The 22,294-nt window shown below is 49.4% G+C and overlaps 1 protein-coding gene across 11 annotated transcripts in view; it reads right to left on the bottom strand.

Annotated features, from left to right (window-relative positions):
- ERI3 (ERI1 exoribonuclease family member 3) overlaps positions 1 to 22,294 on the bottom strand; it is a 121,965-nt gene that overhangs the window by 59,210 nt on the left and 40,461 nt on the right. For 10 of the 11 annotated variants that reach the window (XM_036025933.1, XM_036025930.1, XM_036025928.1 and 7 more), the window contains one exon: positions 20,053 to 20,144. In XM_036025933.1, coding sequence (XP_035881826.1) covers positions 20,053 to 20,144 — 92 coding nt within the window. Of the gene's footprint in view, positions 1 to 5,854; positions 6,275 to 20,052; positions 20,145 to 22,294 lie in introns of those variants that run through there. The other variant, XM_036025929.1, reaches the window with a different exon arrangement.

Raw genomic sequence — 22,294 nt, forward strand, 5'->3', positions numbered from 1 at the left:
AGTTATTGATGAAAATGAAAAATGTGTCTTTTATTTTATAGGAAAAAACAAAGGAACTTTTTGGCCAACCCAGTACAAAGGAACAGTCAGGGGGACTGGCCAGCAAAAGGCAGAGGTCCCGGGGCACCTATCATATTCTCCTTTAGCCAGTCCCAGCATCCCGACTCTTCAGTTGACACAGGCCAAGAATCTCACTGGCAGTGGCCTGCCCCAGGGGAGGAGGAAGCTCCCTCTTTAGTGAGATTTCAAATGTGAGTAAGGGTCTAGCTCAGCAGAATCCTGCCTGCTTCTGTTGGAGGCTGAACTATACCAGAGGGGCCACACTGAGGACAGACCCAGGGGTGTCCAAGCTTTTGGTGTCTCTGGGCCACACTGGAAGAAGAAGAGTTGTCTTGGACCACACATTAAATACACAAACACTAATGAAAACTGATGAGCAAAAAAAAAAAGGTTTTAAGTAAATTTACAATTTTGTGTTGGGCTGCATTGCTGCATTCATAGCCATCCTGGGCCACTAGCAGCCCACAGGTTGGACACCCTGGCAGATTTTCAGGTTGGTTGCTTAGCCTCAGGTATGGCTTGGCAGCAATCCTGAGGGCTGTCTGTACCCTGCAGTTGACTAAAGCAGAAGAGAACGGTACATTCGGTTCTCATTCACTCTGGGCTCCAGTCTCCTGCAGGTGCACATGCAGGCTGCACACAAGCATCAGGTGGTTGAGTCCTTTAGCCTATGGTTGGTCCTAGCCCTACGACTTCAAGACGCACTCACTACAGATGCAGCAGGGCCCAGGCCCATTTTCACATAAGTTACAAAGTCAAATGCCCCAACTTGAACTTCCAGGTTGCTCATAGGAAGACAGCTACACATTTCTATGACAGAACCTACCCCAGTTTAGAGAGCACCAGGAGAGTAACCTGTGAAGAAGGTGGGTTAGAGTAGTCATTATCCCCTATGTAGGACACTGAGGCTCAGAGAAGAAAAAGGACTCACTGGAACAACCAGCCAAGGGCAGAACTAGAAACAGAATCTAAGTCTCCTGACTACACAAGACACCGGTGAGACAGATGCACTCAGAGCTCTTCACAGTCCCTAGGAAGACAAGGTCTAGGGCCACATAAAGTAGGAAACACGGTGGTCACTGCTGAGGTCACATATGGGTCCAAAGTTCTTAGGAACCTACAGCTAAGGTCAGTGGGTACCTGTGGGCACATGGTTCCACCAATTTCTAAAGGAAAAGGGTAAAAGTCTGCCTGGCACAAAGGGTCTGAATGCTGTGCGTTCCTACCAGATACTGATCCCAAGAAAAGAGCCACTGGCAGTGGGCCCTGGACTAGCCTGTGGGCATGAACGTGCAGGCAGGTTTATGGTGCCCAGGTCTCCATGCAGCTGGAATCACTGGGTACAAAACTCCTCAACTGCCCAAACATCATCTGGCCATACTTATTACTGTTGCCCAATGAAATTTTATGCACAGAGTCCACAGGTGTGATTTCCCCTTCTTTATGAGGGTCGGAATGACATCACTGATGGCCAATAGAAAAGAGCCAATTATGTCCAGGCCATAAAAAGGAATGGGATTTTTTCAACCAAATCAAAACTTCCCTCAGTTTCATGAATGCAAGGGGCCCCCTTTAAGGAAGGGCCCCCCAGTCCTGCCTGTGGACTCTACTAAACTGAGGGATATGATTACTTTCCAAATACTGTGTGGGGTTTAGGGCCAGAACTCTGCCTTTGGCATTTAACATGTGGTTTGCTCTTAGCACAGTGGCCCCTTAGAGCCATCAAAACAGAACATCGAACCCTACCCTTACACACCAGACAGGCTCCTCACCACTCCATCCATAGGGAAGTTAGAAGAGATGGGTTATTCCTTATGTCCCCTTATTGTCCTTTTAAGTAACAACAACAACAACAAAAAAAGCAGAGAGCTCTCCCTGCTCAGAAAAAAAAAAAACAAACAAAAAAACCAGTATGGAAGGAACAGGGTTACGAGAAACTGTCCCCCAACAAGTGTACAGCACAAAGCAAAAGGAGCCCGCCTTCCCCACCCACCCCTCATCCAGCCCCACCACCTGCAACCCAGCACTCGAGCTGGGTCCAGACAGCCCTGATGGCAAACAGGTGTGACTAGCTGGGCGCCGGCCAAGGCAGGGGACTAGCTCATTAAGGGAACGCCACCCGCGCTAATGGGTACAGACAGGATGAAGCCATTGTGAGCAGGAGCTCAGCTTTGAAGATTAGGTCAAGCAGAGATGGGGGGCTCTGCTAGAACTGCTAGAGTCAAGGAGGTCAGCAGCATCCATGGAGGTCTGACAGACTGACAGACACCAACAGCTAGGACTAGCAGGAGAGCAGGGACCAGTGCTAGAAAAGGTTGTGGGCACTATTCCTTCTGTACTTTTCTCTCTTTCAGTCGTAGGGGCAACCCCGAATCAGGGAGATACATGCCACTCTCACTTTTAGCAGACTCCAGCTTTTAAAGAGGAGGAGGTCAGCCGGACCTGGAGCCATATTTGGCCCCTTTCTGTCTCTCTGAAAAGGCCAAGGGACCCAGACCTTGGAGGGATACAGGCTGTCAGTTCTAGTGTTCAAAAGCTCTAGGACATGCACATACTGCTCACCTGCCAGGGCAAACTATTTTGTCCCATTTGACATGCAGAAAAAGGGAAGTGTTCAGAATCAAAGGAGAAGAGTAGGGAGAAAGGCTCTGTTTTCTTCAAGGTCACAGCCAGACCATCGAGGCACAGAAGGCCTAGCGTGGGGAAGGAACTGGCCAGTAGATCCAGCCAACCAGCCAGATGCAAATCCCTGCCAAGGGAGGGGTGGTTGGGGCTTGTTTCCATGCAAGGTCTCTCTACTTGCTGAACACAAACATTCCCACAGAATGCTGCTGCTGGCTGTCCTGCATCTCAAAACTGCCACACTTCCTAGGTTCTCCCTAAGTCCTGAAACTGAGCCTCAGGAAAGGTTCCATTCCCACTGGCTCCCAGTTTGGGAGTCCTACCTGGTCAGAGGCTTCACAGCTAGCAGGATGTGAATCTGCATCCGGCCCAAGCAGGCTACCCCAGCCCAGGCCACAGTGGGCTCCGGATCCAGCTCTTTGTCCCTCCTGTTTCTGTTTCCCACCCAGAGGAGATAAACAGACGTGGGTGATAAACGGCCCGCCTTTCACGATCACTTTTCCTCAAGTTGAGGAGAGTAGCTAGTGATGGATGGGCTGGAATTTGGTTATCAGGAAGGGCTGTCAGCCAGAGGTGCCTATCTCCTCCCCCACTACGCAGGGCATCATTACACTGTGGCATCGAGGTAAAATATGAGCAAGGGGAGGGAAGGAAGAAAGAGGGAAGGCTGGGCTTCCACACGAAGCAAATTGAGCAACAATGAGAGCAGGCACGAGGCTGGGACGTTAGTTATCTGCCCGTGACACCTTTTATCTCTGCACAAATTGGTCCTTCCTCCCCCACTGCAGCCTCTTATACAAACAGAGGCAGGCACAATGTGTCACCACTGCAATAGCATAGCAATTTAACCCGAATTAGTGAGGGGGTCAAGCCAGGAAATAGGGGTTTCTCATTTCAACAGGTTCCTTAGTCTCTGCTCTGAACCAGCACATTGTGGGGAGGAAGGTAGAGAGAAAGCAGACTCATAATTGAATTCACTCACTTGGCTGCTGCTGATGTATAAAAAATTAATGCTTGAGCCTCCTACTTATCAAAGCCAGTTGGTTTCCATCTCACCTGCAAGATGGCACCATGGCCGAAGACGTGGCCAGGGCCACCATTGGTAGGCCGAGCACCCCGTGCTTTCAGCCAAGGCAGGATCAGCAAGAACAGGAAGGAAGAGAAAGGGACGGCCCAAAGACAGCAGCCTCATGCCAGCAACCCTTCTAGAGGTCTACAGGACAAGAGTGCAGGGTCGGAGATAACAAGGAAAGGAGGTTATAGGAAGTGATCACATTAAAGACAACCCTGGGCAGTTCAAGAATACACTTGAGTCTACCAGCATAAAGGCATTCTGGTTCCACCCTCCATTAGATGTCCAGGGTGATTTTTTACTAGTAACCCCTCTCTGCCCCTGGATACACACACACACACACACACACACACACACACACACGCTGCTGTGCTGAAACTGAGAAAGCCAATGGCAGCACTGATGGCACTGACAAGGCTGAAAGAGCAGGGAGTAGAGGAGCCTGTTCTATTCCCCAGCAACTTCCCCCACTGCAGAGCCTGGGGTTAGAAGGGCCCCCAATGCGGGGCTGAGTAGGGGGCAGAGTGCAGTACAACCCTCAGGCAGCACATGCCCAGCCACACTGAGACAACCTGGACAAGTGACCACGTGTCTTTAGGTAGGTTATGTCACCTACATGCCCTACTCTGTGAAGGTTAGAGCCAGCCAAAGAAAACGTTGTATAAATAAGTGTTCCTAGAGGGATTCTGGCTCTAAGAAGGTCTGCTGAGACCAAACCTACAACGACCCTTGAAGATGCTTCCAAGTCACCTGCTCTGAGTAGATAGTGCCTTGGCCAGGTACTGGATACTGGAGAGCCCACCAAGGATGGCAGCCGAAGAGGAAGTTCCAGAACCACTCAACAGTTGCAAAAATGAATTCCAAGAAGCTTGGGGGTGAGAGACATGGATGGAGGAGGCACCTTGGGACTCATTCTCCAAATATAAAGAATCAGCAGGCACACATCAGTGAACACAAGCCAAGGCTCCAGTATAGGTAGAAAATGGGAGAACTTTCTACCCCAATTGCCACCACATACTGGATTGGTCAAAAAGTCCATATGTTTTTTTCTGTAAAATAAAAGACACATTTTTCATTTTCACTAGTAACTTTATTGATCTGGATATTTTGAGTATGTTGGCTATCTCCCACGTGGTTTAATGTTGATTGTTCTCAGTTAATGTCTCAGTTTGATTGCTATCAACTTCACCTGGTCTACCCAACCACAGAGAATCATCCGGTGAGAAATCTTCAGCACGAAACTTCACAAACCACTTTTTTTAAAGTCAGTTTTTAATTTTTATTCTATTACACTTGTCCCAATTTTTCCCCCTTTGCCCTCCTCTGCCCATCCCAACCCCCCACTCCCACGGTCTATTCCCACGCTGTTGTTCATGTCCTTGGGTCATTCATACATGTTCTTTGTCTAGTCCTTTCCTTTTCTTTCCACCACTATCTGCACCCCCCTTCCCCCTGGTCACTTTCAGTCTGTTCCATGTTTCCATGCCTGTGGTTCTATTTTGTTCATTAGTTTATTTTGTTCATTAGATTCCTCTTATAGGTGAGATCATATGGTATTTGTCTTTCACCAAATGGCTTACTTCACTGAGCATAATATTTTCCAGTTCAATCCATGCTGTGATGAAGGGTAGGAGCTCCTTCTTTCTTTCTGCTGTGTAGTATTCCATTGTGTAAATGTACCACAGTTTTTTGATCCACTCATTTGCTGGTGGGCACTTAGGCTGCTTCCAGCACTTGGCTATTGTAAATAGAGCTGCTATGAACATTGGGGTGCACAGGTTCTTTTGAATTGTTGATTCTGGATTCTCAGGATATATTCCACATTCGATCAGTCACAGCACCTTCTCCACACGCTGCACAAATCTTTTTCTGTGTTTCAGTTGCATTTTTTCCTTTCTTGAAATAATAAAACATAATATGCCACAAACATTGCTTATTTTCTTCCATCTTCAACATTAAAGTGGCTACACAAAAATTTACCAGTTTTGATAAGCTTTTTTTAATGAATGCTGATATGATATCTGTCACAATACGATCTAACAAAATTGTTTTGAATGAAGTTAAAAATAGCTAAATGCTACTAGATCTGTCTTACGGAAAAAACCAAACGAACTTTTTGGCCAACCCAACATTTACAGATATCACGGAGACCCAGGACCCTCACGGGGTAGAGCCAATCAAGCCTGATTCCCACACTCAGGGAGCGTCCAGGCCCACCCAGAAGCTAACCACAGCATGAAATATAATGATCACTCCAGAAGAGACTACTGAGTGAGGGCTCTCGTTTCTGGTGATGGAGGGACAAAGTTAGGGGGCACTTACAAGACCTTTGCTTGAACACACACACACACACACACACACACTCCCTCCCTCCATTCTTCTCTGCCTGCCTACAACCCTGAGAGAATGCACTGCCGACCTCTCAGCCCACTTTGCCCCACACTTGCCCCCATCCTCTGGGACGGCTGCAGGTTACAATTCCAACCACAGGCTTCAGAAAGATGATACACTTGCTGGAGCCTGCAAAGGGTCAGGAGAGAGTACTGTTTGAAATACCAGCGTGACAGCTGGCTCCTTGTCTGTCTCTTTCTCCCCCACCCCCTCCCCAAACTTGTCATGGTACAAGAAGTCTATAAGCAGCCCATCAGCTTTAAATATCAGTGTGCGTGAAGCAGCAGCACGAGAGCGAGGGAGCGGGAAGCAGACAGCGAGTGCCTCTGTCGCCACTGCCTGTCAGGGAACACTAATGAATTTCACCACTAGCAAGCTATGCTTCTGATGGGGGGGGGGGGGGGGCAGTGAGTAGGGGGTGGGGAGTTTTCTAGAGAGAATTCTTGCAGTATTAAAACATCTTTTCCCAAACCGCTGTTAATAAATGTCACTGCAGAGGGTCTGCCACTAGGACTTCAAGGCAAGGGAGGGATTGGGACAAACTCTGCAATCCTCTCAAGCAGGAAGGGCAGAGCAAGTATGAGGCTGGAGGGAGCCAGCTGAGGCTTACAAGTAGGAGGGTGACCACCATCACCCACACTCATTCATAACAGCCTATGATGCTTGGCTGAGAGGAACAGGACAAGAAGGAAAGGCCTCAGGCAGGGAGAGATTACCAGCTACACCTTCAGGGCCAGACTTACTACCTACCCTAGTTCCCATCAATTTCAGCCAACTCACTTCACAGATGGACAGGGGACTCCAGACCATCCTTCCAGACCCAGGGAAGGTGGGGTGAGGAAACTCTGGCACCAGTCCCAACATGAAGCTACTTTCCCTAAATATCAGGAGCTACAGCTTATTATCATCTCCATTTTACAGATGAGGAAATGAAGGTTCAGAGTAGTAATGTGACTTTCCCAAGATCCTACAACTAGTAAGCAGAGAAGCCAGGACTTAAATCCAGGTCTCTTAATTTTTAATAAAGGCCTTGTTCTTTTTCACAATACCATACAGCTCCTCTGCAGAGGGGCTGATCACCTCACTGTCTCCTGTATGTCTCCCACTGCCCTTCCCCTCCACTCCCTCCCACTGGTATATACACACCTCTGGCCTGGCATGGGCCACAGCTGTCGTTGTAGCACAGAGCTGGGCTCCGGGCCAGGGTGAACCCAGACTGGCAGAGAAAGGCCTGGGAGTGAGCCAGGCCATCACCTGGGAGTCTCCACAGCTCAGAGGGCATGGTTGCAAGCATAAGCCTTCCCTTGGGTACTCTCTGCACAACTCTGATCAGTACTGTCTGATCTGGCAGCGACCTGCTATGCAGGGGGCAAATGACATTTAATTTCCTCTTGGTTTCCCAATGGTACAAACGAAAGGCCGTCACCTGCGTCTGGGTCTGGCAGCACAGCTGGAAGTGTTCCCAGACATGCTGCTCTGGAGAGTTCCCAAACAGAAACCAGAACACAGGGGGTGTGGAGGGACTCCCCATAGACCAGGTAGCCAGTCCTCCCTGAGAAAACCAACCTCAAATCCCCATTGCCAGGCAGTTGCTCAATGCCTCCAAAGGGCACTGCACTGGTATACAGCGCTTCTCTGCTCCACTGCTTTTTCACCCACTTGCCAACTGTCTCTACCCCCACTGCTCACACATGGAGCCCACATAAATGTCCACATGAAGCACGTACTGCCAAAAACATCCTACAGAACAATATAACATGCACCTTCCCAGTGCCACAAGCACCCCGTGAAATCAAATAACTTGTATCTCCCCAGCCACTCTCCAGTGAAATGAGATAAGCGCCTTTCCAGGGTCCCTCCCAGAGTAATTCTTTTCAGGGAAAGGGCACGTTGCCCCACCTGTTGTGACTGCGGGAAGTGCTGGAGCTGCCACCAGGACCTGGCCAGAGCTCCCTTTTCCAGATGGAATGGCAAAGGCCTCAGCAGACAGCAGGCAGTAGGGAGGGGGAGGAGAGGGAGCAGGTGACGGGAGGTTTCCAAGGCACTTTGGTCAGTGTCTCCACTGATGAGCTACTCATTCTGTTTTGGCCAGGAAAATAGGAGCTCCTTTACAGTTTGAGCTGTTTCCAAGATACCTCACTCATCCCCTACTAGTCTCTACCTGGCCTCTGGCCATCTTGACCCTTTGCCTGGGCTGCCTTTGTATGGCCTACAATGCCCTCTGGAGGCTCCATGGAGAGGTATCCTACAAGCATTCAGGATCTGGGATGCAGTCTGACCTCTGCTCCAATTTCCTCTAAACCCCTGGCTGACCTCCTCTGCCCTGATCCCAGCTCCCCTGAATCCTTTAAGACATGTGAGCAGAGTCATACTTCTGGGTGGGCATTAAACAGGTCAGCAGTTTTTAAACTGTGCTCCATGAAGCCCTAGGGTTCTAGGAGGGATATCAGGCTACTTTGTGGGCTGGAGGAAGAATGGGTTGAACCTCATTCCAGCTTCAGACAGAACAGCTCGGCTTTTGTATATTTTGTAACATTGGGCTTTCTTTAATATTTTGATTTTTAAAAATGTTTACTAAAAAAAATACTACCCATTCGGTCTCTCTTCTCTGGGTTCTCATAGTATTTGTTTTGTATCTTCTTCATAGCGTTCGCATGTTCTTCCTTATTTAGCCTGTGATTAGCTATGCACACACTGCTCTGTCTGCCCTGATCGCGTGGCGGTCCCTACAGTTCCTGGCACAGTGCTCACTGGGCCCAGAGCAGTTCTCAGCAGGGGCTAGCTTTAGGCCACTGCTGAAATGCCAGTGCTTCTGGGACAGGTAGTGCCTAGCACCTCCAATGGCATTTCCAACGGTGCTCCTCAGAAGAAGAGAGCTGCGCTGTATGGTAACTGACGTTTACAAGAGGGCCCTAGAGAAGACGTGGGGCACGTGCTCTCTTATATCAGCACATGGGGCTTACCTGCTACCGTCATCAGTCCTCTAAATGGACCTCCGGGGACCAAAGAGACTTTTGCAGGTGGCCAATTTGGGGGCAAAACATAACATATTTCAATAGGAAATATCATTCGTAAGAAGTTTCTAAACCTTGAATGTGGGACCATGGGAACACAGGATGATGCACCTCAGCTGCATACTCAAGGGTCTGTCCACTAGTAGAGGAGTCACTAGGATTAGAAATGGGTGAAGCCCTTGGCTCCGTTAACCAGGCCCACTGCTTGAACCTCCTTCTCTGGCCAGCTTTGGGGAGGGAGCAAGAAGGCAGGGTTCTGTGCTCCTCCTAGCTAGAGCCACTTGTTAATAGTCCCTAGATTCTCTTATCCCTGGGGAAAGGAAGGTAGCGATGAGCCCTTCACCCACCCCCCCATACACACATGCCTCCCAGCAGGGCCAGGGAGGACAGCCATTAGTGTGTGCCTCGGCAGACAATGGGGAGGAGAAGTCTCCAGAGCAAAGGACAACTGCAGCAATTAGAATGCAGGGAGGTTCAGAAGCTATTTAACTGGGTGACCCCTGAGGTCGCTGCATCTGACTCCCATCCCTGGATAAATATTGTATGAGAGGGGAGGGGGGCAAGTGAGGGAGCCATCGGAGTACGGCTCCTCCTTCCACTCCCTTCCCCACCCCACACGGCTGCCTCCAGCCACACACGCCAGGAACATTATTTACAGCCCTGACAGTCAGAGCAATCACTCTGCTAACCAAGAGGGAATGGACAAAGTCGACTTACCAAAAATTGACTATGGCAACTGAAGAAGAAACCAGAGCTAGTGGGGGAAGGGAGCTGAACCAACACTGGGAGGCAAGGCTTCTCCCACATTCTGGGTCCAGCAAGAGAAAATATTCTGTCACCTCAAAATCACTGGTAGATAAAGCTGGTCCCAACTGGCAGAGAGAAAATCAGAAATGGGGTGTGCTTCCTTCTGCCTTTGGAAAGCTCTGTAATGGAAAAATTCCTGGATCTTATCACCACCCAGGGGTTCCTTAGCAAAGATGGGGGTCCTAGCTACCTTCCCAGAGGAAGCAGGCGTAGCCACAGGCCACTTATCTGGCTGGTCCCTTAGTTGACGCAGTGGGAAGAAGCAGGAAAGTCAGACATAGCAGAAGAGGACCAGGGTGGGGGAAGAAAAGCGGAGTGTGTGAGTGTGGGCTGCGCCTCAGCCCCCACACCGCCGCTCCTCCAGTCCTGCTCTAATGCACCCTGACATGCCTCTGAAGACAGAGAGCTGTTTGCAGTCAGCACCGTGATTTGTTAGTAATTATTTCCATGGTGTCACATTGCTGTCACTCTGTTAACAAAGAGACAGGCTGCCTCAGGCTCCCTGCAAGAAAGAATCGCAGAGAAAAAGGCCTGTCAGGCTCCCGGGATTCTCTGGGCTGCTGGCTTTCTTCCCCAAACCAACATCCTTGCAGGCTTTGGAAAAAACAGTTTTATAGAACTAACAAGTTTGAGTCGTGTCACCCTTTAGCCAGGGACACCGAGAACTGATCCCACCCACTCACAGCCACCATTCCCACAGCCCTGCAGAGCGAAGCCCTGGAATGCACAGGTCACTGAACCATGGGCCACCATGCAAACCATGGCCTTGGAGTTCCCTGGCCTTCACCTTCCAAGAAGCCTGCTCTCCAACTCTTCTTCCACTCTGGGGGTGTTCACAGCCTCTCGCGTGCTCTGAGGACCTGACAAAAGAAACCCATTTCGGACCACGATGACGCAGCTGTCCCACTGGCACGGAGAGTGGTTAGGGAGAATGGGATGGCAGGGTACCGTCCTTCCTTGAATCTGCCAAGCACAGTTCAGGACCAAAACCACTCAGGTGCCAATGCCCCTACAGCCTCCAGGTGCCTGCGCACCTGTGAGGAGATCCCCACTGAGCTGCCCTGTTGTTCCCAGTGTCTGGACTGGTGTGGCATCTGCACTCACTAGTGCTTTGCTTTAGCACAAAGTAATGTCTCCATTATCCTGGCTGGGAATTAGAGGACAGATTGGCAAGCACTGACAAAACAGAGGTCACTCACCTTACAGGCATGGAAAGTTGGAGATTAATTCTCTCCCCTCACAGAGGGAATCAGACTCCTAGCTAGTGGAAGGGAAGCACCAATATTGGAAAACCCTTTCAATGCCAAGCAGCAGTAGCAGCAGCAAAAAAGACCAAAGCCCACAAGCCCTAGAGAGGCCTTGTCAAGGTGGCAAGGGCCAATGCCAGCTTGCTCCTGCAGAATCCTACAGGACAGAGAAACCTGAACAACATTCTTCTGGCATTGGGGTCCAAAGGGCAGAGGGCAGTGCTAGCTTCATGCACTGGAATGGAAGCTCCATAAAGGGAGAATGTTTTGGAAATTTGAGCTCTTTGTTCACTGCTATATCCTCAATACAACAGTGCAAGGCATATAATGGGTATTCAATAAACATCTGCTGAAAGAATAAATAAATGGGTCGGTATGGCTCAAAGGCCACTTCCACAGGTCTGGGGTCAGCCCTGACTCTTCCTATCACAGAAATTCAGAGAATAGGGAGGCCAGCGTGCATTTCAGAAGAGCCAAGAAAGAGCACATGCCCAAAGGGCTGGAGTTAAGTTTTAAAAGGTGAGGGGGATTGGGACAAGCCGACAGACCTAGGGAGGTCTTCATATCAGACTGAACAGTCACATACTCATTCCACAAATATGTATCCGAGGACTAAACAAGGTACGTAGTCCAACAAAAGGAGAATAAATCAGTATAATAACACAATGGAATATTACACAGCAATAAAAAGGCTGAACTGATACACAAAACAACATGGATGAATCTCCTGTATGTTATGTGGAGCAAAGAAAGTCAGACACAAAAGAATACATCTTGTATGATTCCATTTATATGAATATCAAGAGCAAGCAAGAGTAACAGAAGTCAGAACAGTGGTTACCGGGCAGGTGGAGGGCATTACTGACTGGGAAGGGGCACAAGGGAACTTTCTGGGTTGAAGGAAAAGCTTCTTCATCTTGATCTGGGGGGTGATTACACAGGTGTGTGTGTGTGTGTGTAAAAATATAGCGAGCTATACACTTCGTATTTGCATATGTTTATACCCTACTATAATTATTTCATACCTTAATTTCTAGAAAGATTTAAAAAATGGTTGGGTCTCAAGAGTCACACAAAGAGTTCAAAGAAAAAACACAAAAATATCTCACCCAAAGGAAAAAAAAATTCTAGGAGCAAGAGTGCTCCTACTCCTTGTGTTCCAGGCACAAGCCCTTCAGCCTTTGCTCTCTATCCGCCAGAAGACAAAGGGCCCAAGCAAGTGGCCAGGGCCTTGGAAGATCCAAAACTGTTCAAACCGCAGAAGAATGGAGCCAGGTCCTAGGTGTCACAGCCTGGTGGGCAGACCCACTCAGCCTCCATTCCATACCAGGCGAGCTCTAGGGAAGCGGAGATGGGTCAGATGGTTAAGCCATGACCCCAGCTGTCTGTGAGGCTCTCTGAAGCAGCCTGTCTGTCAAATCCTGCCACAGAGCATAGAACCAGCCTCCCAAAGACTGCTCTGAAGAGCCACAGACAGAAGGCCAATCTGTCTTCTTGACAAGCTGGGCAGAGACTGGCTGAGCTGCCCCAACTCTGGGCTACAGCAAAAGCCTCAGAGCCTACAGCCCCTCCTGCCAGCAAGGAGGAGGCACTAAGACCCTCGCAGAAGGTCAAGGGGAGTTGCACGTGTAAGTCCAGGGACCAGAACCTAGGCAGCAACACTTGCCTCAGGACCAGTTAAGCAGTAAAGCGCCAGCCAGCAGCTCTACAGCAGACCAAAGCCCAAGACCCCGCTGCCAAAACATCTCAAAGCCTGATTATTTACTACGTTGATACCTTTATCTTTTATTGGGATTTTAACTGAGCAAAACTTCCATTCTAGGGGTTCTTATAATCACTCAAGTTCTGTAAACCCTCTGACACCTTCCCAGGGGGAGAGATGAGGCTGCCACTGGGGTTCCACCCCTCAGTCTAGAAGTCCCCAGAAGTAGACTACCAGAGGCTCTGCCTGCCAGAGAGACAACAAGCATCTCCCCTATGACCCTCTAGGCCCAAAGTCCTTCCACAGCAGGTCAACTTCCACAGGCTCAGGCTCTGAGGAAGAGTGGGAAGAGAGCGCAGGTAAGGAACTAGGAGCCCGCTTGGCCTCCACAGAAACCCACTCTTGCCCTAGGGCTGTGGCAAATAGGCAGTCCCCCAAGCCCACAATCAGGAGCCCCTTTATGTCAGTTCTAGGCCCCTCCACATGTACAGAGGGGGCTCTCCTGCGTTTGTTAGGATGCCGGCCCTGGAGACATGTGAGCTCTCGGGTGGAGGCGGGCATCCCTCACTCCTCCAAGCCCACAAACTCTTGGCCTAAGGAGCTGTCAGGCTAACGAGGCTACTCCACCACCATTCCATCTGAGTGTGTGGCAGGCTGTACTGCACAACTGGCTTCAGGTGGCTCTTCTTTAATTAATGGCATCCCAGGCTCTACAGGGAGCTTCACCCCACAATGAATGGCCCTCTCTCATTAGAGGCAGGCCTGCCATGATGTATTCAGGGTGAGGGCCAGGATTCATTTCCCTGTCTGTGGGTTGGGGATGGGAGGGAGGGGAGAGGCAGCAGGGACAGATTTATATCGAGTGACTTGGATTAGCTGCAGCTGAAACATGACCCCATCAACTCAAGCTGCCTTCTTGGGGCTAACCCGATGCACCTTTGCTGACGAGAGGGCTCTAGGGAAGCTGAAAGGGGGGCAAAAGGTCTGGTTCTTGTTCTCTCTGGGCTTTGGCTGCAGCTCAAAGGCCCAGAATTCCTATACAACCTGCAGAACCTCCCCCCAACCCTGATACACACACTTGGCATGCACTGGGAGCCTGGCCTGACTGAGCCTCTTCATGGCCAGGAGGCTGACCTGTTGGCCTCAGAGCTATAGGACTGATGCTTTGACCATGGCTGTCAGCTGGCTCTCCTGCCTTCTCCCCAGAAAACACCCTCACTCCCTACCTCGGAGGAGGGGTCCACAATGTGGTAAGGCTCCCATATCTGCTGTCTGGACAGGACCCAAGTACATCCTGACACAGTGCATCTCAGACCCCAAGCCACCCAGTAGTAGGGAAAGGCAGGCATCGGTCAGACACAGAAACATACTGCCAGCTGTCATCTCACATACAGTGAGATGTAAACATACGGTGACCCGTCAAGCTGAACCCCCCTCTGGGGTGGGCAGGTTCTGGGCAGCACTACTCTTCTTTTCTCCCTCTCTCTCCCCTGGTGCTACCTCATGAGGATCACGAGACTGAGCAAGGGGACTGGGTGGGGTCTTGTAGGCAAAAAGGAAAACTTGGGCCTTCAGTTGTCCATGTTTCCACTCTACTTCTCACAGTCTTAGAAGGAAGGCCAGCTGCACTCTGCTAGCCCCACAGGTGGCTCTAGGCCTAGGTAGCTTCAGGCTGGCAGCAAACAGCCCATAGCCCTACAGACTCCCCCTGCATATCCCACTAAGCTTGACATTCAGTTTTACTTGTGTTTGGGAGAAGAATCCTACCTTGGAGGCTGCCCTCTATCCATCCTCAGCCCTCTTAGAATGCTCAATTCACTAAGAGAGCTGGCAGGTGGGCCTCACCTGCCTCTGCCAGCCAATCAAAAGGTTGCTTCGCAGGCATGCTGTGTCCCTAGGAGGGCCAGGGCAGAATGCCTATCATCTGTGCACACACCCACTCCATGTCATCCACGCTTCTCCCGGGCCCTCATGGGGGAGTATTCATATACCCTTCCTTCCCTACTCAGAAAGAGATGTAGCTCAGTTCCGCTTTGCTAAGCCCTATTTGGCAATGTGTCTAAACACATGCAAACTTAATTAGTTCAGGAGGAGAGCCCAAGCGCTTGCAGTGACAGATAAAAGTATTGGGAAATGAGACAAGTCCAGGACTGCCAGGGACTTCTTACTCAAGCCCCTTCCCCCAGCAGGCTGCTGATCAAAGGTGGTACAGCTTAGTGCTGAGACCCTCTCGCACACCCATGGGCAAGGGGCAAGGCTCTCAAGGACTCGGTAACGTGGTAAGATGCCCTGCATGCTCAGATGTCCCATATGCTTTCAAATATACCGAGGGATGGAGGTATCCAAAGCAATACTGGCAGTGGTTTCCTTAAAATAGATCTGAGGATTCATTCATTTGTAGCTCTGCAAGGAGGCTCTCAGACAGCCCCAAATCACCCCCACCACACATCCTGGACAACTACACCCCCACATCAAAATGAACGTAACAGTCTAGACCTGCACTGACACTGGTACCAGCAGCCAAGATGAGAATGGAGAGGGTGTTAAGCAGAGTGTGACATAATCTGCTGCAATTAGAAAAATGGAATAAAAGAAGCAAGATTGGAGTCGAAAAAGACTAGTTAGAAGACTTCTGTAATAACCCACAAAGACTATTGTGACCTTAACTAGGGCAGTGGAAATAGGGATGGAAAGAAGGCAATGACTGTGAGAAAGCTCTGGGAGGAAGACTCAACAGGATTTGGCAAGTAATTGGTATGGCTAGAGGACAGAATCAAGGATGATTCTCAGGTTTCCGACAGAGCCACTGAGTAGATGGTGCCAGTCGTTATCTGAGGGAATGTCGGAGGTCTGGGGTTGAGAGAAAGATAACCCTTGAGCATTAAGGGGCCTATGGACACCGAGGTGTGCACAGAGAACAGGGAGCTGGATATGAAGGCTTGGAGTTCAGATGGCAGGTGGAGCAGTGCCTTTTCTCCAGTGGGACCTCTGCTGTCATGTCGGTTTCCATTTCCCAGTTGCAGAAAAAGATTAGAAGACATCAGCACACAGAGGACAGTTGAAGCTATGGCAAAAGATGAGATCACTCTGGGGAGGGCGAGTGTGCAGAATAAAAAGAAAAGACAGCTAGGACAGAGACCAAAGAAGTACCAATATTTGACAAACACAAAATTTAACAAAAAAAGAAAGAATCATCTCTAAGACACTGTGAAGGGAAAGCTAGAGGAAAAGGAGACCTAGAAAAGTAAAGATAAACAGCATTTCAAGAAGGATACTTGGTCAACTCTACTGAATGATGCCAAGAAGTCCCAGCCTTTCATCTATATCCTACACACTGCCCACCCCCCTTGCACACAGGATAGTCACCACCCCACAGCTTGTCCCAGTGTGTGGTGACATCTCAATGGGACTTCACTCCAAGTGACTAGAGTTCAATAGTCTAGGCCACTTGACTACAATCCTCAGGACACCCTCAGCAGTCCCCACTGAGTGCATGTTCCCCAAATAAAACTGGGTAATCTAAGCAAGTATCTTTTGACTTCCAGACTTCCTAAAACCTAAAATGTTCCAGGTCCCCATCTGCACAGCACCAACAGAGGGTGCAGTATGCACACTTCATGAGGAAGGCAGCCCAGCATTTACATATTCAATCTCCAATGGAAGGAAACCACCATTCAGAGCTGAGGCTGAGCTAGGAGAGGGTCCTCACAACAAACCCTGAGCAGGCCTAGACCCTGCCTCATCAGAGCAGAGTTTGATTGTCCTCATCCTCTCCAGGGGTCCTCTTCCCAGGCTGCACTGAGGGCCAGGCCTTCCCTCACATCAGCTCTTCCCTACTCCCCTCCACATCCACTCCTACCCCTATCTTTCTGTCTTGCCAATCTGACTCTCTTCTCAGACCCACAGGCCACTGGAAAAGACCCTGATCTAGCTCCTCAGCCACTCTGTGCTGTTCAGTTGGTGAACCCAGATCTTCAAGCCACAGACTAAAATCTGAGTTCTTCAAGGGTGGCTGGCACCCATGCAGCTGTCGCTCCGCACTCTGCACCAGTCCTACTCTTTCGCCGTACCAGAGATGGAACCCCTTTACAGAAACATTCCTGCCTGCGTGAGAGGAGAGAAAACGGGTGAGAGAACACTAAACTCCATGAGGAGCTTCAAGAAATACCAGGGAAGCCAAAGCAAAGGCAGGTCAGGTAGGCAAGGCAAGCTGACCAACAGCCAATTCCAGAACAAGTGTTGTAGCTTAAACACATTTAGAAAGAAAATTAAATCCTCACTTACTAAATGAAAACCCATCTAAGCAGGGTCTGTGACTGCGGCATCAAAGCCCACATAAACCTGGAGTAGCGACGTATCCAGTTTTCACAAAAGATGGACACAAAACGATTTTGTCAGGGTGGGAGCAGATTTCTTTTCTCCAGTAGGATTTCTGCTGCTACTTCAGTTCCCATTTCTCAGCGCTTCACTCATCAGGCAATTTCCAACAAAAGTGACGGAAGCTGGTTGGGAGAGAGAGGAAGGAGAGCAACAAGGAGCCGCGGCTCTGGGAGACCAGAGCGGGCAAGGAAAATATTTGCTGAATTCCTTAGACTTAGCTAAATCAGAAAGTGGATGTCAAAATAAAAAGTGAGGTGCACACTAACAAGTTGTGGGTGTCGGTGTGACACCACCCTTGTCAGGCTCGTCGTCAGCCTTTACCGGGAGCACAGAAAGGTGAGGGCTCTGACAAGAGCCTCCCGACATGCGGCTCCAGAACGCTGATAAGCTGTGCGCTGTCACGCAGCACTACTTAGGTTTCCTCTCTGGCTGTTTTTATTTTGTTACACATTTAATTAAGAGCCTTCCCGGCAGTTATGCAGAATCCTGCTTCTAAAAGGCAGCCACAGAGCTCCCCTCCCCCCAGCCCCTGCCACCTGACATCTGCGTCCTCCTGCACACACTGTCAGAGCTTCAGTGGCTCCCCCACTCCAAACCCAAACCAACACCCACAGTCTGCCCAGCCCCTTGGTTATTTCTGGAACCCCTTTGGTGTTAGAATTCAATTCTGTATAGCTATGTGTCTTTACCAATTTGAGCCTCGGTTTTTAATTTCGTTTTGCCTTTTACTGCTATAAAACGGATACCACCTCCTACCGGAGAAGACAAGAGGACTGAATGACATATGGGATATGCTCACTTAAAATCTGGTTTCCTTTCATACATGCTTGAATTCAACAACTCAATCCCTTCGATTCCACATTGATTCCATCATTTCTTGCGAAGATATGAAACGGCCTCCTGAGTCACCAAAATCTGCCAGGGCCCACCATGCCGACAGCTGAGTTGGTGCTGCAGGCCAGAATGGGCCAGACTCCAAGCTTAGGGGGACCAGCCCCAGAGTCCCGAACCTCATGCCCAGGGAAATTTTCATGTGCACATACAGAATGGGGCAACAGTAGGTTTACAGCTGTTCATATGAAAAATAATACAATCACTAGTAATAATACAAGGATAAACTGTGTTTCATGTACTCACAACTATTAAGTCTGCTTTCCCCCCACCCTGTGTGTGTGTGTACATACATGCCAGTCACAAAAGATTCACAGTTAACACAAAAAGATCCTGAAACTCGAGTGCTTGTGACGTGAACACACCAAAGACAGAAAACCACTAGGAGAGTGGGAGTCCTGGGAGGCTCTCTGGAGAAGCCAGGCCTCAGGGCTGGACCACACGAGCCCCTGTGTGTCAGCCTGTATGCTGCCCCACCCTGAACAGCTTCTCCTATTCAACAGAGCTCCACCTAAGTCCTTTCTCTGTCTCCAGTGCTCCAAGCTGCCCAGGAAACCATAAACAATAACAGCCTCCCTCCTCCTCACTTCCTCCTTGGGACCCTCCTCTGATTCATATCAGCCCAGCCTATATAATCTCCCTGACAAAGGAGTGTCATCTGAGAGCACAGAAATCCTCTGGAGCTCCGGGAGCTGCGTGTGCAGACCTGGAGATGTGCAGTAAGTGTGTGCATATGACCTAAGGGATACGGGAGATGAGGTGTATAGGTGTTTATGTGACCTGGGCTTGTTCTTCCTCCTATCTTGCCTAGAGAGTTGGTGTCCAGTTGCAGGCCTGACACCCATCCTGCTGGGTGTGTAACTATGCTTCAATGCCCAGCATCCAAAAGGCATGAAAAAGACCTTGATGAGAAGATAATGCCTGACCAGATAGGCAATATTACTTTAGAACTGCTACTCCCAACTCCCCACCGACACCCCATCCCATGCTCAAAAGTGCAGGTGTGCATGCGCGTACACACACACACACCGAGTGCTTGCTGCCGCCTTCAGTCACAAAGAACACAGGGTTATCGATTCCATCAATACTCAGCAAACAATGCCCCCACCACCTCCACCTCACTTTAGTTCCCTGGGGGCTGTCTGAAGCCAGGTATCCATAAGATAGACAAGAGGCAAAAGTGTCAGCCTAGCAGAGTTTTGTCTTCCAGGATTAGGAGACAAAGGAGAGAAAGCATTGGGGACAAAGCAGAAGAGAGGAGGCTGGTGACTCAGGCAACTTCCTAGAAGCAGCCCTGTCTCATCCCACCGCTGGGCTCTTGGTTGCATCATCAGGGCCTTGTATCCCAGGTAAGAGGACAGCACAGTGTAATAGTTAAGAGAAAGGACCCTGGAGCCAGGTTGCCTGGGTTTCAATCCTGGCTTCGTATGTTCTTGGGCAAGTTACTTAACCTCTTTGTACCCTAATCTTCTCACCTATAAGAGCAGAAATAATAAGAGTACCTATGGTTACAAAATGCACTTAGACTAATAAACACTATACATCTGGTTCAACAGTAAAGACCTCTTTTAACTCTTTCCTTCCAGGGCACTGACACAGAGCCCTGCAACGAAGGGCTCTCCCAAGCAGTGAGACCTGGCAGTGGCAGGAAGGCCCCGATGACAGCAGTGCCAATAGATCTCTCCCTCCCTGCTCCACAGGCAGAAAGCAGGGCTCCCAGCCCTCTCCTTATCTTGGCAGCCCCCCAAATCCAGGGACTCCCTGACCTAGCTGCCCTGTAGGCTTAGGCATTTAAGTCTGCGAGAGGCAAGAACTGGTCCCACAGATTCCAAGCCCAGGTAGTGAGGCAGTCCGTCTCATACTCACATGACTTTCAAGTCCCAGTCTCCGCAGGTGACAAAAATTGACTTGACGTTTGGATCTAAGAGGCCTTCCTTCGCCATCCACTCATCGACCCTCTGAAAAGTACACAACAAGAACAGATGAGATTTCCCTTTTTTTTCTCCGAGTCTGTGAAGAGCCACAACAGTGAAACGCAGATAAGCTGCTTGTAATCAGAGCAGGAGAAAATTGTAATCTCATCCAGCCATGGCTCTGCTCTGGGCTCTTACCTTTGGCTCAGAACTATGAAGGCACTTGCAGGACAATCCCTGCAAGAAGAGCCCACAAGCCCAAGTGTTGCAGGGGAGGGGACCCCTCCACACCCTGTTCCTGGCAGCCTGCCCCAGACAGGATAAGGACAGACCCCAGTAAATCAGTCCAAATAGCTCTGGTCCTCAAAGGCACAGCCTAGCACAGACATAGGCTATGCTGGGCTTGAGAACAGGCTGGTACCCAAGCAGGGACTCCAACCCCCAGGTTCATTCATTCACTTATTCATTTTACCCTCCCACCAAATGTTTATTAACCAAACTTAAGAATGTGGTTACTACCCAAATGAAAGTGAAATTAATTTCCACCATGAGTCCAGCAGAAGAATCCCTTTGCTGGGCAGGAGCAAAGCTCATAATTAGCCCCAGACTTTATGTTTCTCCTTTCTAAGTTGAGGATTAAAATTCAACAGATTCTTTTGAAGGCTGAGCTCAAATACTAGGTAGGGAGAGAAACTGTTCCTAAACACACTGTAAGTCTATTTCTCCCTTCATTCCTTTGATAGGTTTTATTATTTGCACTCACCTGGAAGTACAAATACTAAAATCAGTATATAATGACAGAATTATCATAAAGAATTCATGAAGCATCGCCTACTTTTCAGACGATCCCGGGCACGGGGCAGGAGTGCAGCAGATCACACCACTGCCCCGCTCATACAGGAGGATTGTTTTTAAAGGCTGTATGACACAGTAGTTAGAAATGCAGGACTGAAAATCAGATACATCTGGGTTTGGACCTTGGCTCTTCAATATCCTGGTTGTGTCACTGATGGGAAGTCATTTAAGTCCTCTGAACTTCAGCTTCCTTCATCTATGAAATGAGGTAGGATGGCTAACTTTGCACGTCGTTTTGAGAATTAAAGGTAAATGTAATCAAGTATTTAAGCTCCTGCCATGGAACAGACAGTAGGCTGAGAAGGGGAGAGAAGCAGATCTCACAATACAATAATAATAGATGCAGCGATAACGCAGTAAGCAGAATGCTACAGGACCAAAAGGAGGAAGTGGCTAGCTCTGCTATTTTCAGGGAAAGGAGTCAGAAAGGCTTCATAAAGAAGGTGACTGAATTAGGGGCGTGGTGGTTTGCTTGACAGGGCAGAACAGAGAGGGAAGGAGATCGCAGGCAGAGGCACAGGCCCAGCCATTTGTCCCTGAGAAGCAGTTATGTGTTTAACGTCTGCCTTCCCCACCAGACTGTAAGCGCCGTGAAGGCAGGGACTCTTATCCGTCTTATTCACCGTGTTGCTCTCTAACCCAGCACAGGGCCTTCTCAGCAGTTATTCTTGGACCGACTGAAATATGGGTAAGGCATAATGTGACCACACTCCACTGTGTACAGAAAGGAGGAACAGGAATTGAAGCTGGACACTACATTAGGCCAGACTGTGAAGGGCCTTGCGTGCCCAGCAGGTAATGGAGAGTCCATGGAAATCTTAAAGTGAGATTACTTCTGGCGGGTGTAGGTTGGCTCCCTGTACATCTCAGAGATCCTGAAGTATGGCCTGTGTTGAAGCAGTCCTTGAGTAGGGCCAAGGATCCTATCTAGTTCCATGGCTACAGCAGTCCGATCTCCCAGAACATCAGAGACATCAGAGCTATGCTCCAGGACCAGATTATGTAGCCCCTCCTCATAATCAGTACACCAGAGAATCCTCTTCAGACCAAGGATCCCCCCCACAGCTAAATTCTAGACCCTTCAGTGCTGAATGGTTTATTTCCCCAGCCACTTTGGCCCAACCTTTTGCATAGACAGATAGAAACACACACATACACACAGCCTTTCCCCCAGTCACATAAAGAAAATAAGGTAGGCCCTGGCTGGTATGGCTCAGTCAGTTGGGCATCATCCTGCAAAGCAAAAGGTTGCCAGTTCAATTCTGGTCAGGGCACATGCCTGGGTTGCGGGTTTGGTCCCTGGCAGGGACAGAAGGCAACTGAGCAATGTTTCTCTGTCA

The sequence above is a fragment of the Phyllostomus discolor genome, chromosome 5, assembly GCF_004126475.2.
Source record: "Phyllostomus discolor isolate MPI-MPIP mPhyDis1 chromosome 5, mPhyDis1.pri.v3, whole genome shotgun sequence".
Classification (NCBI taxonomy): domain Eukaryota; kingdom Metazoa; phylum Chordata; class Mammalia; order Chiroptera; family Phyllostomidae; genus Phyllostomus; species Phyllostomus discolor.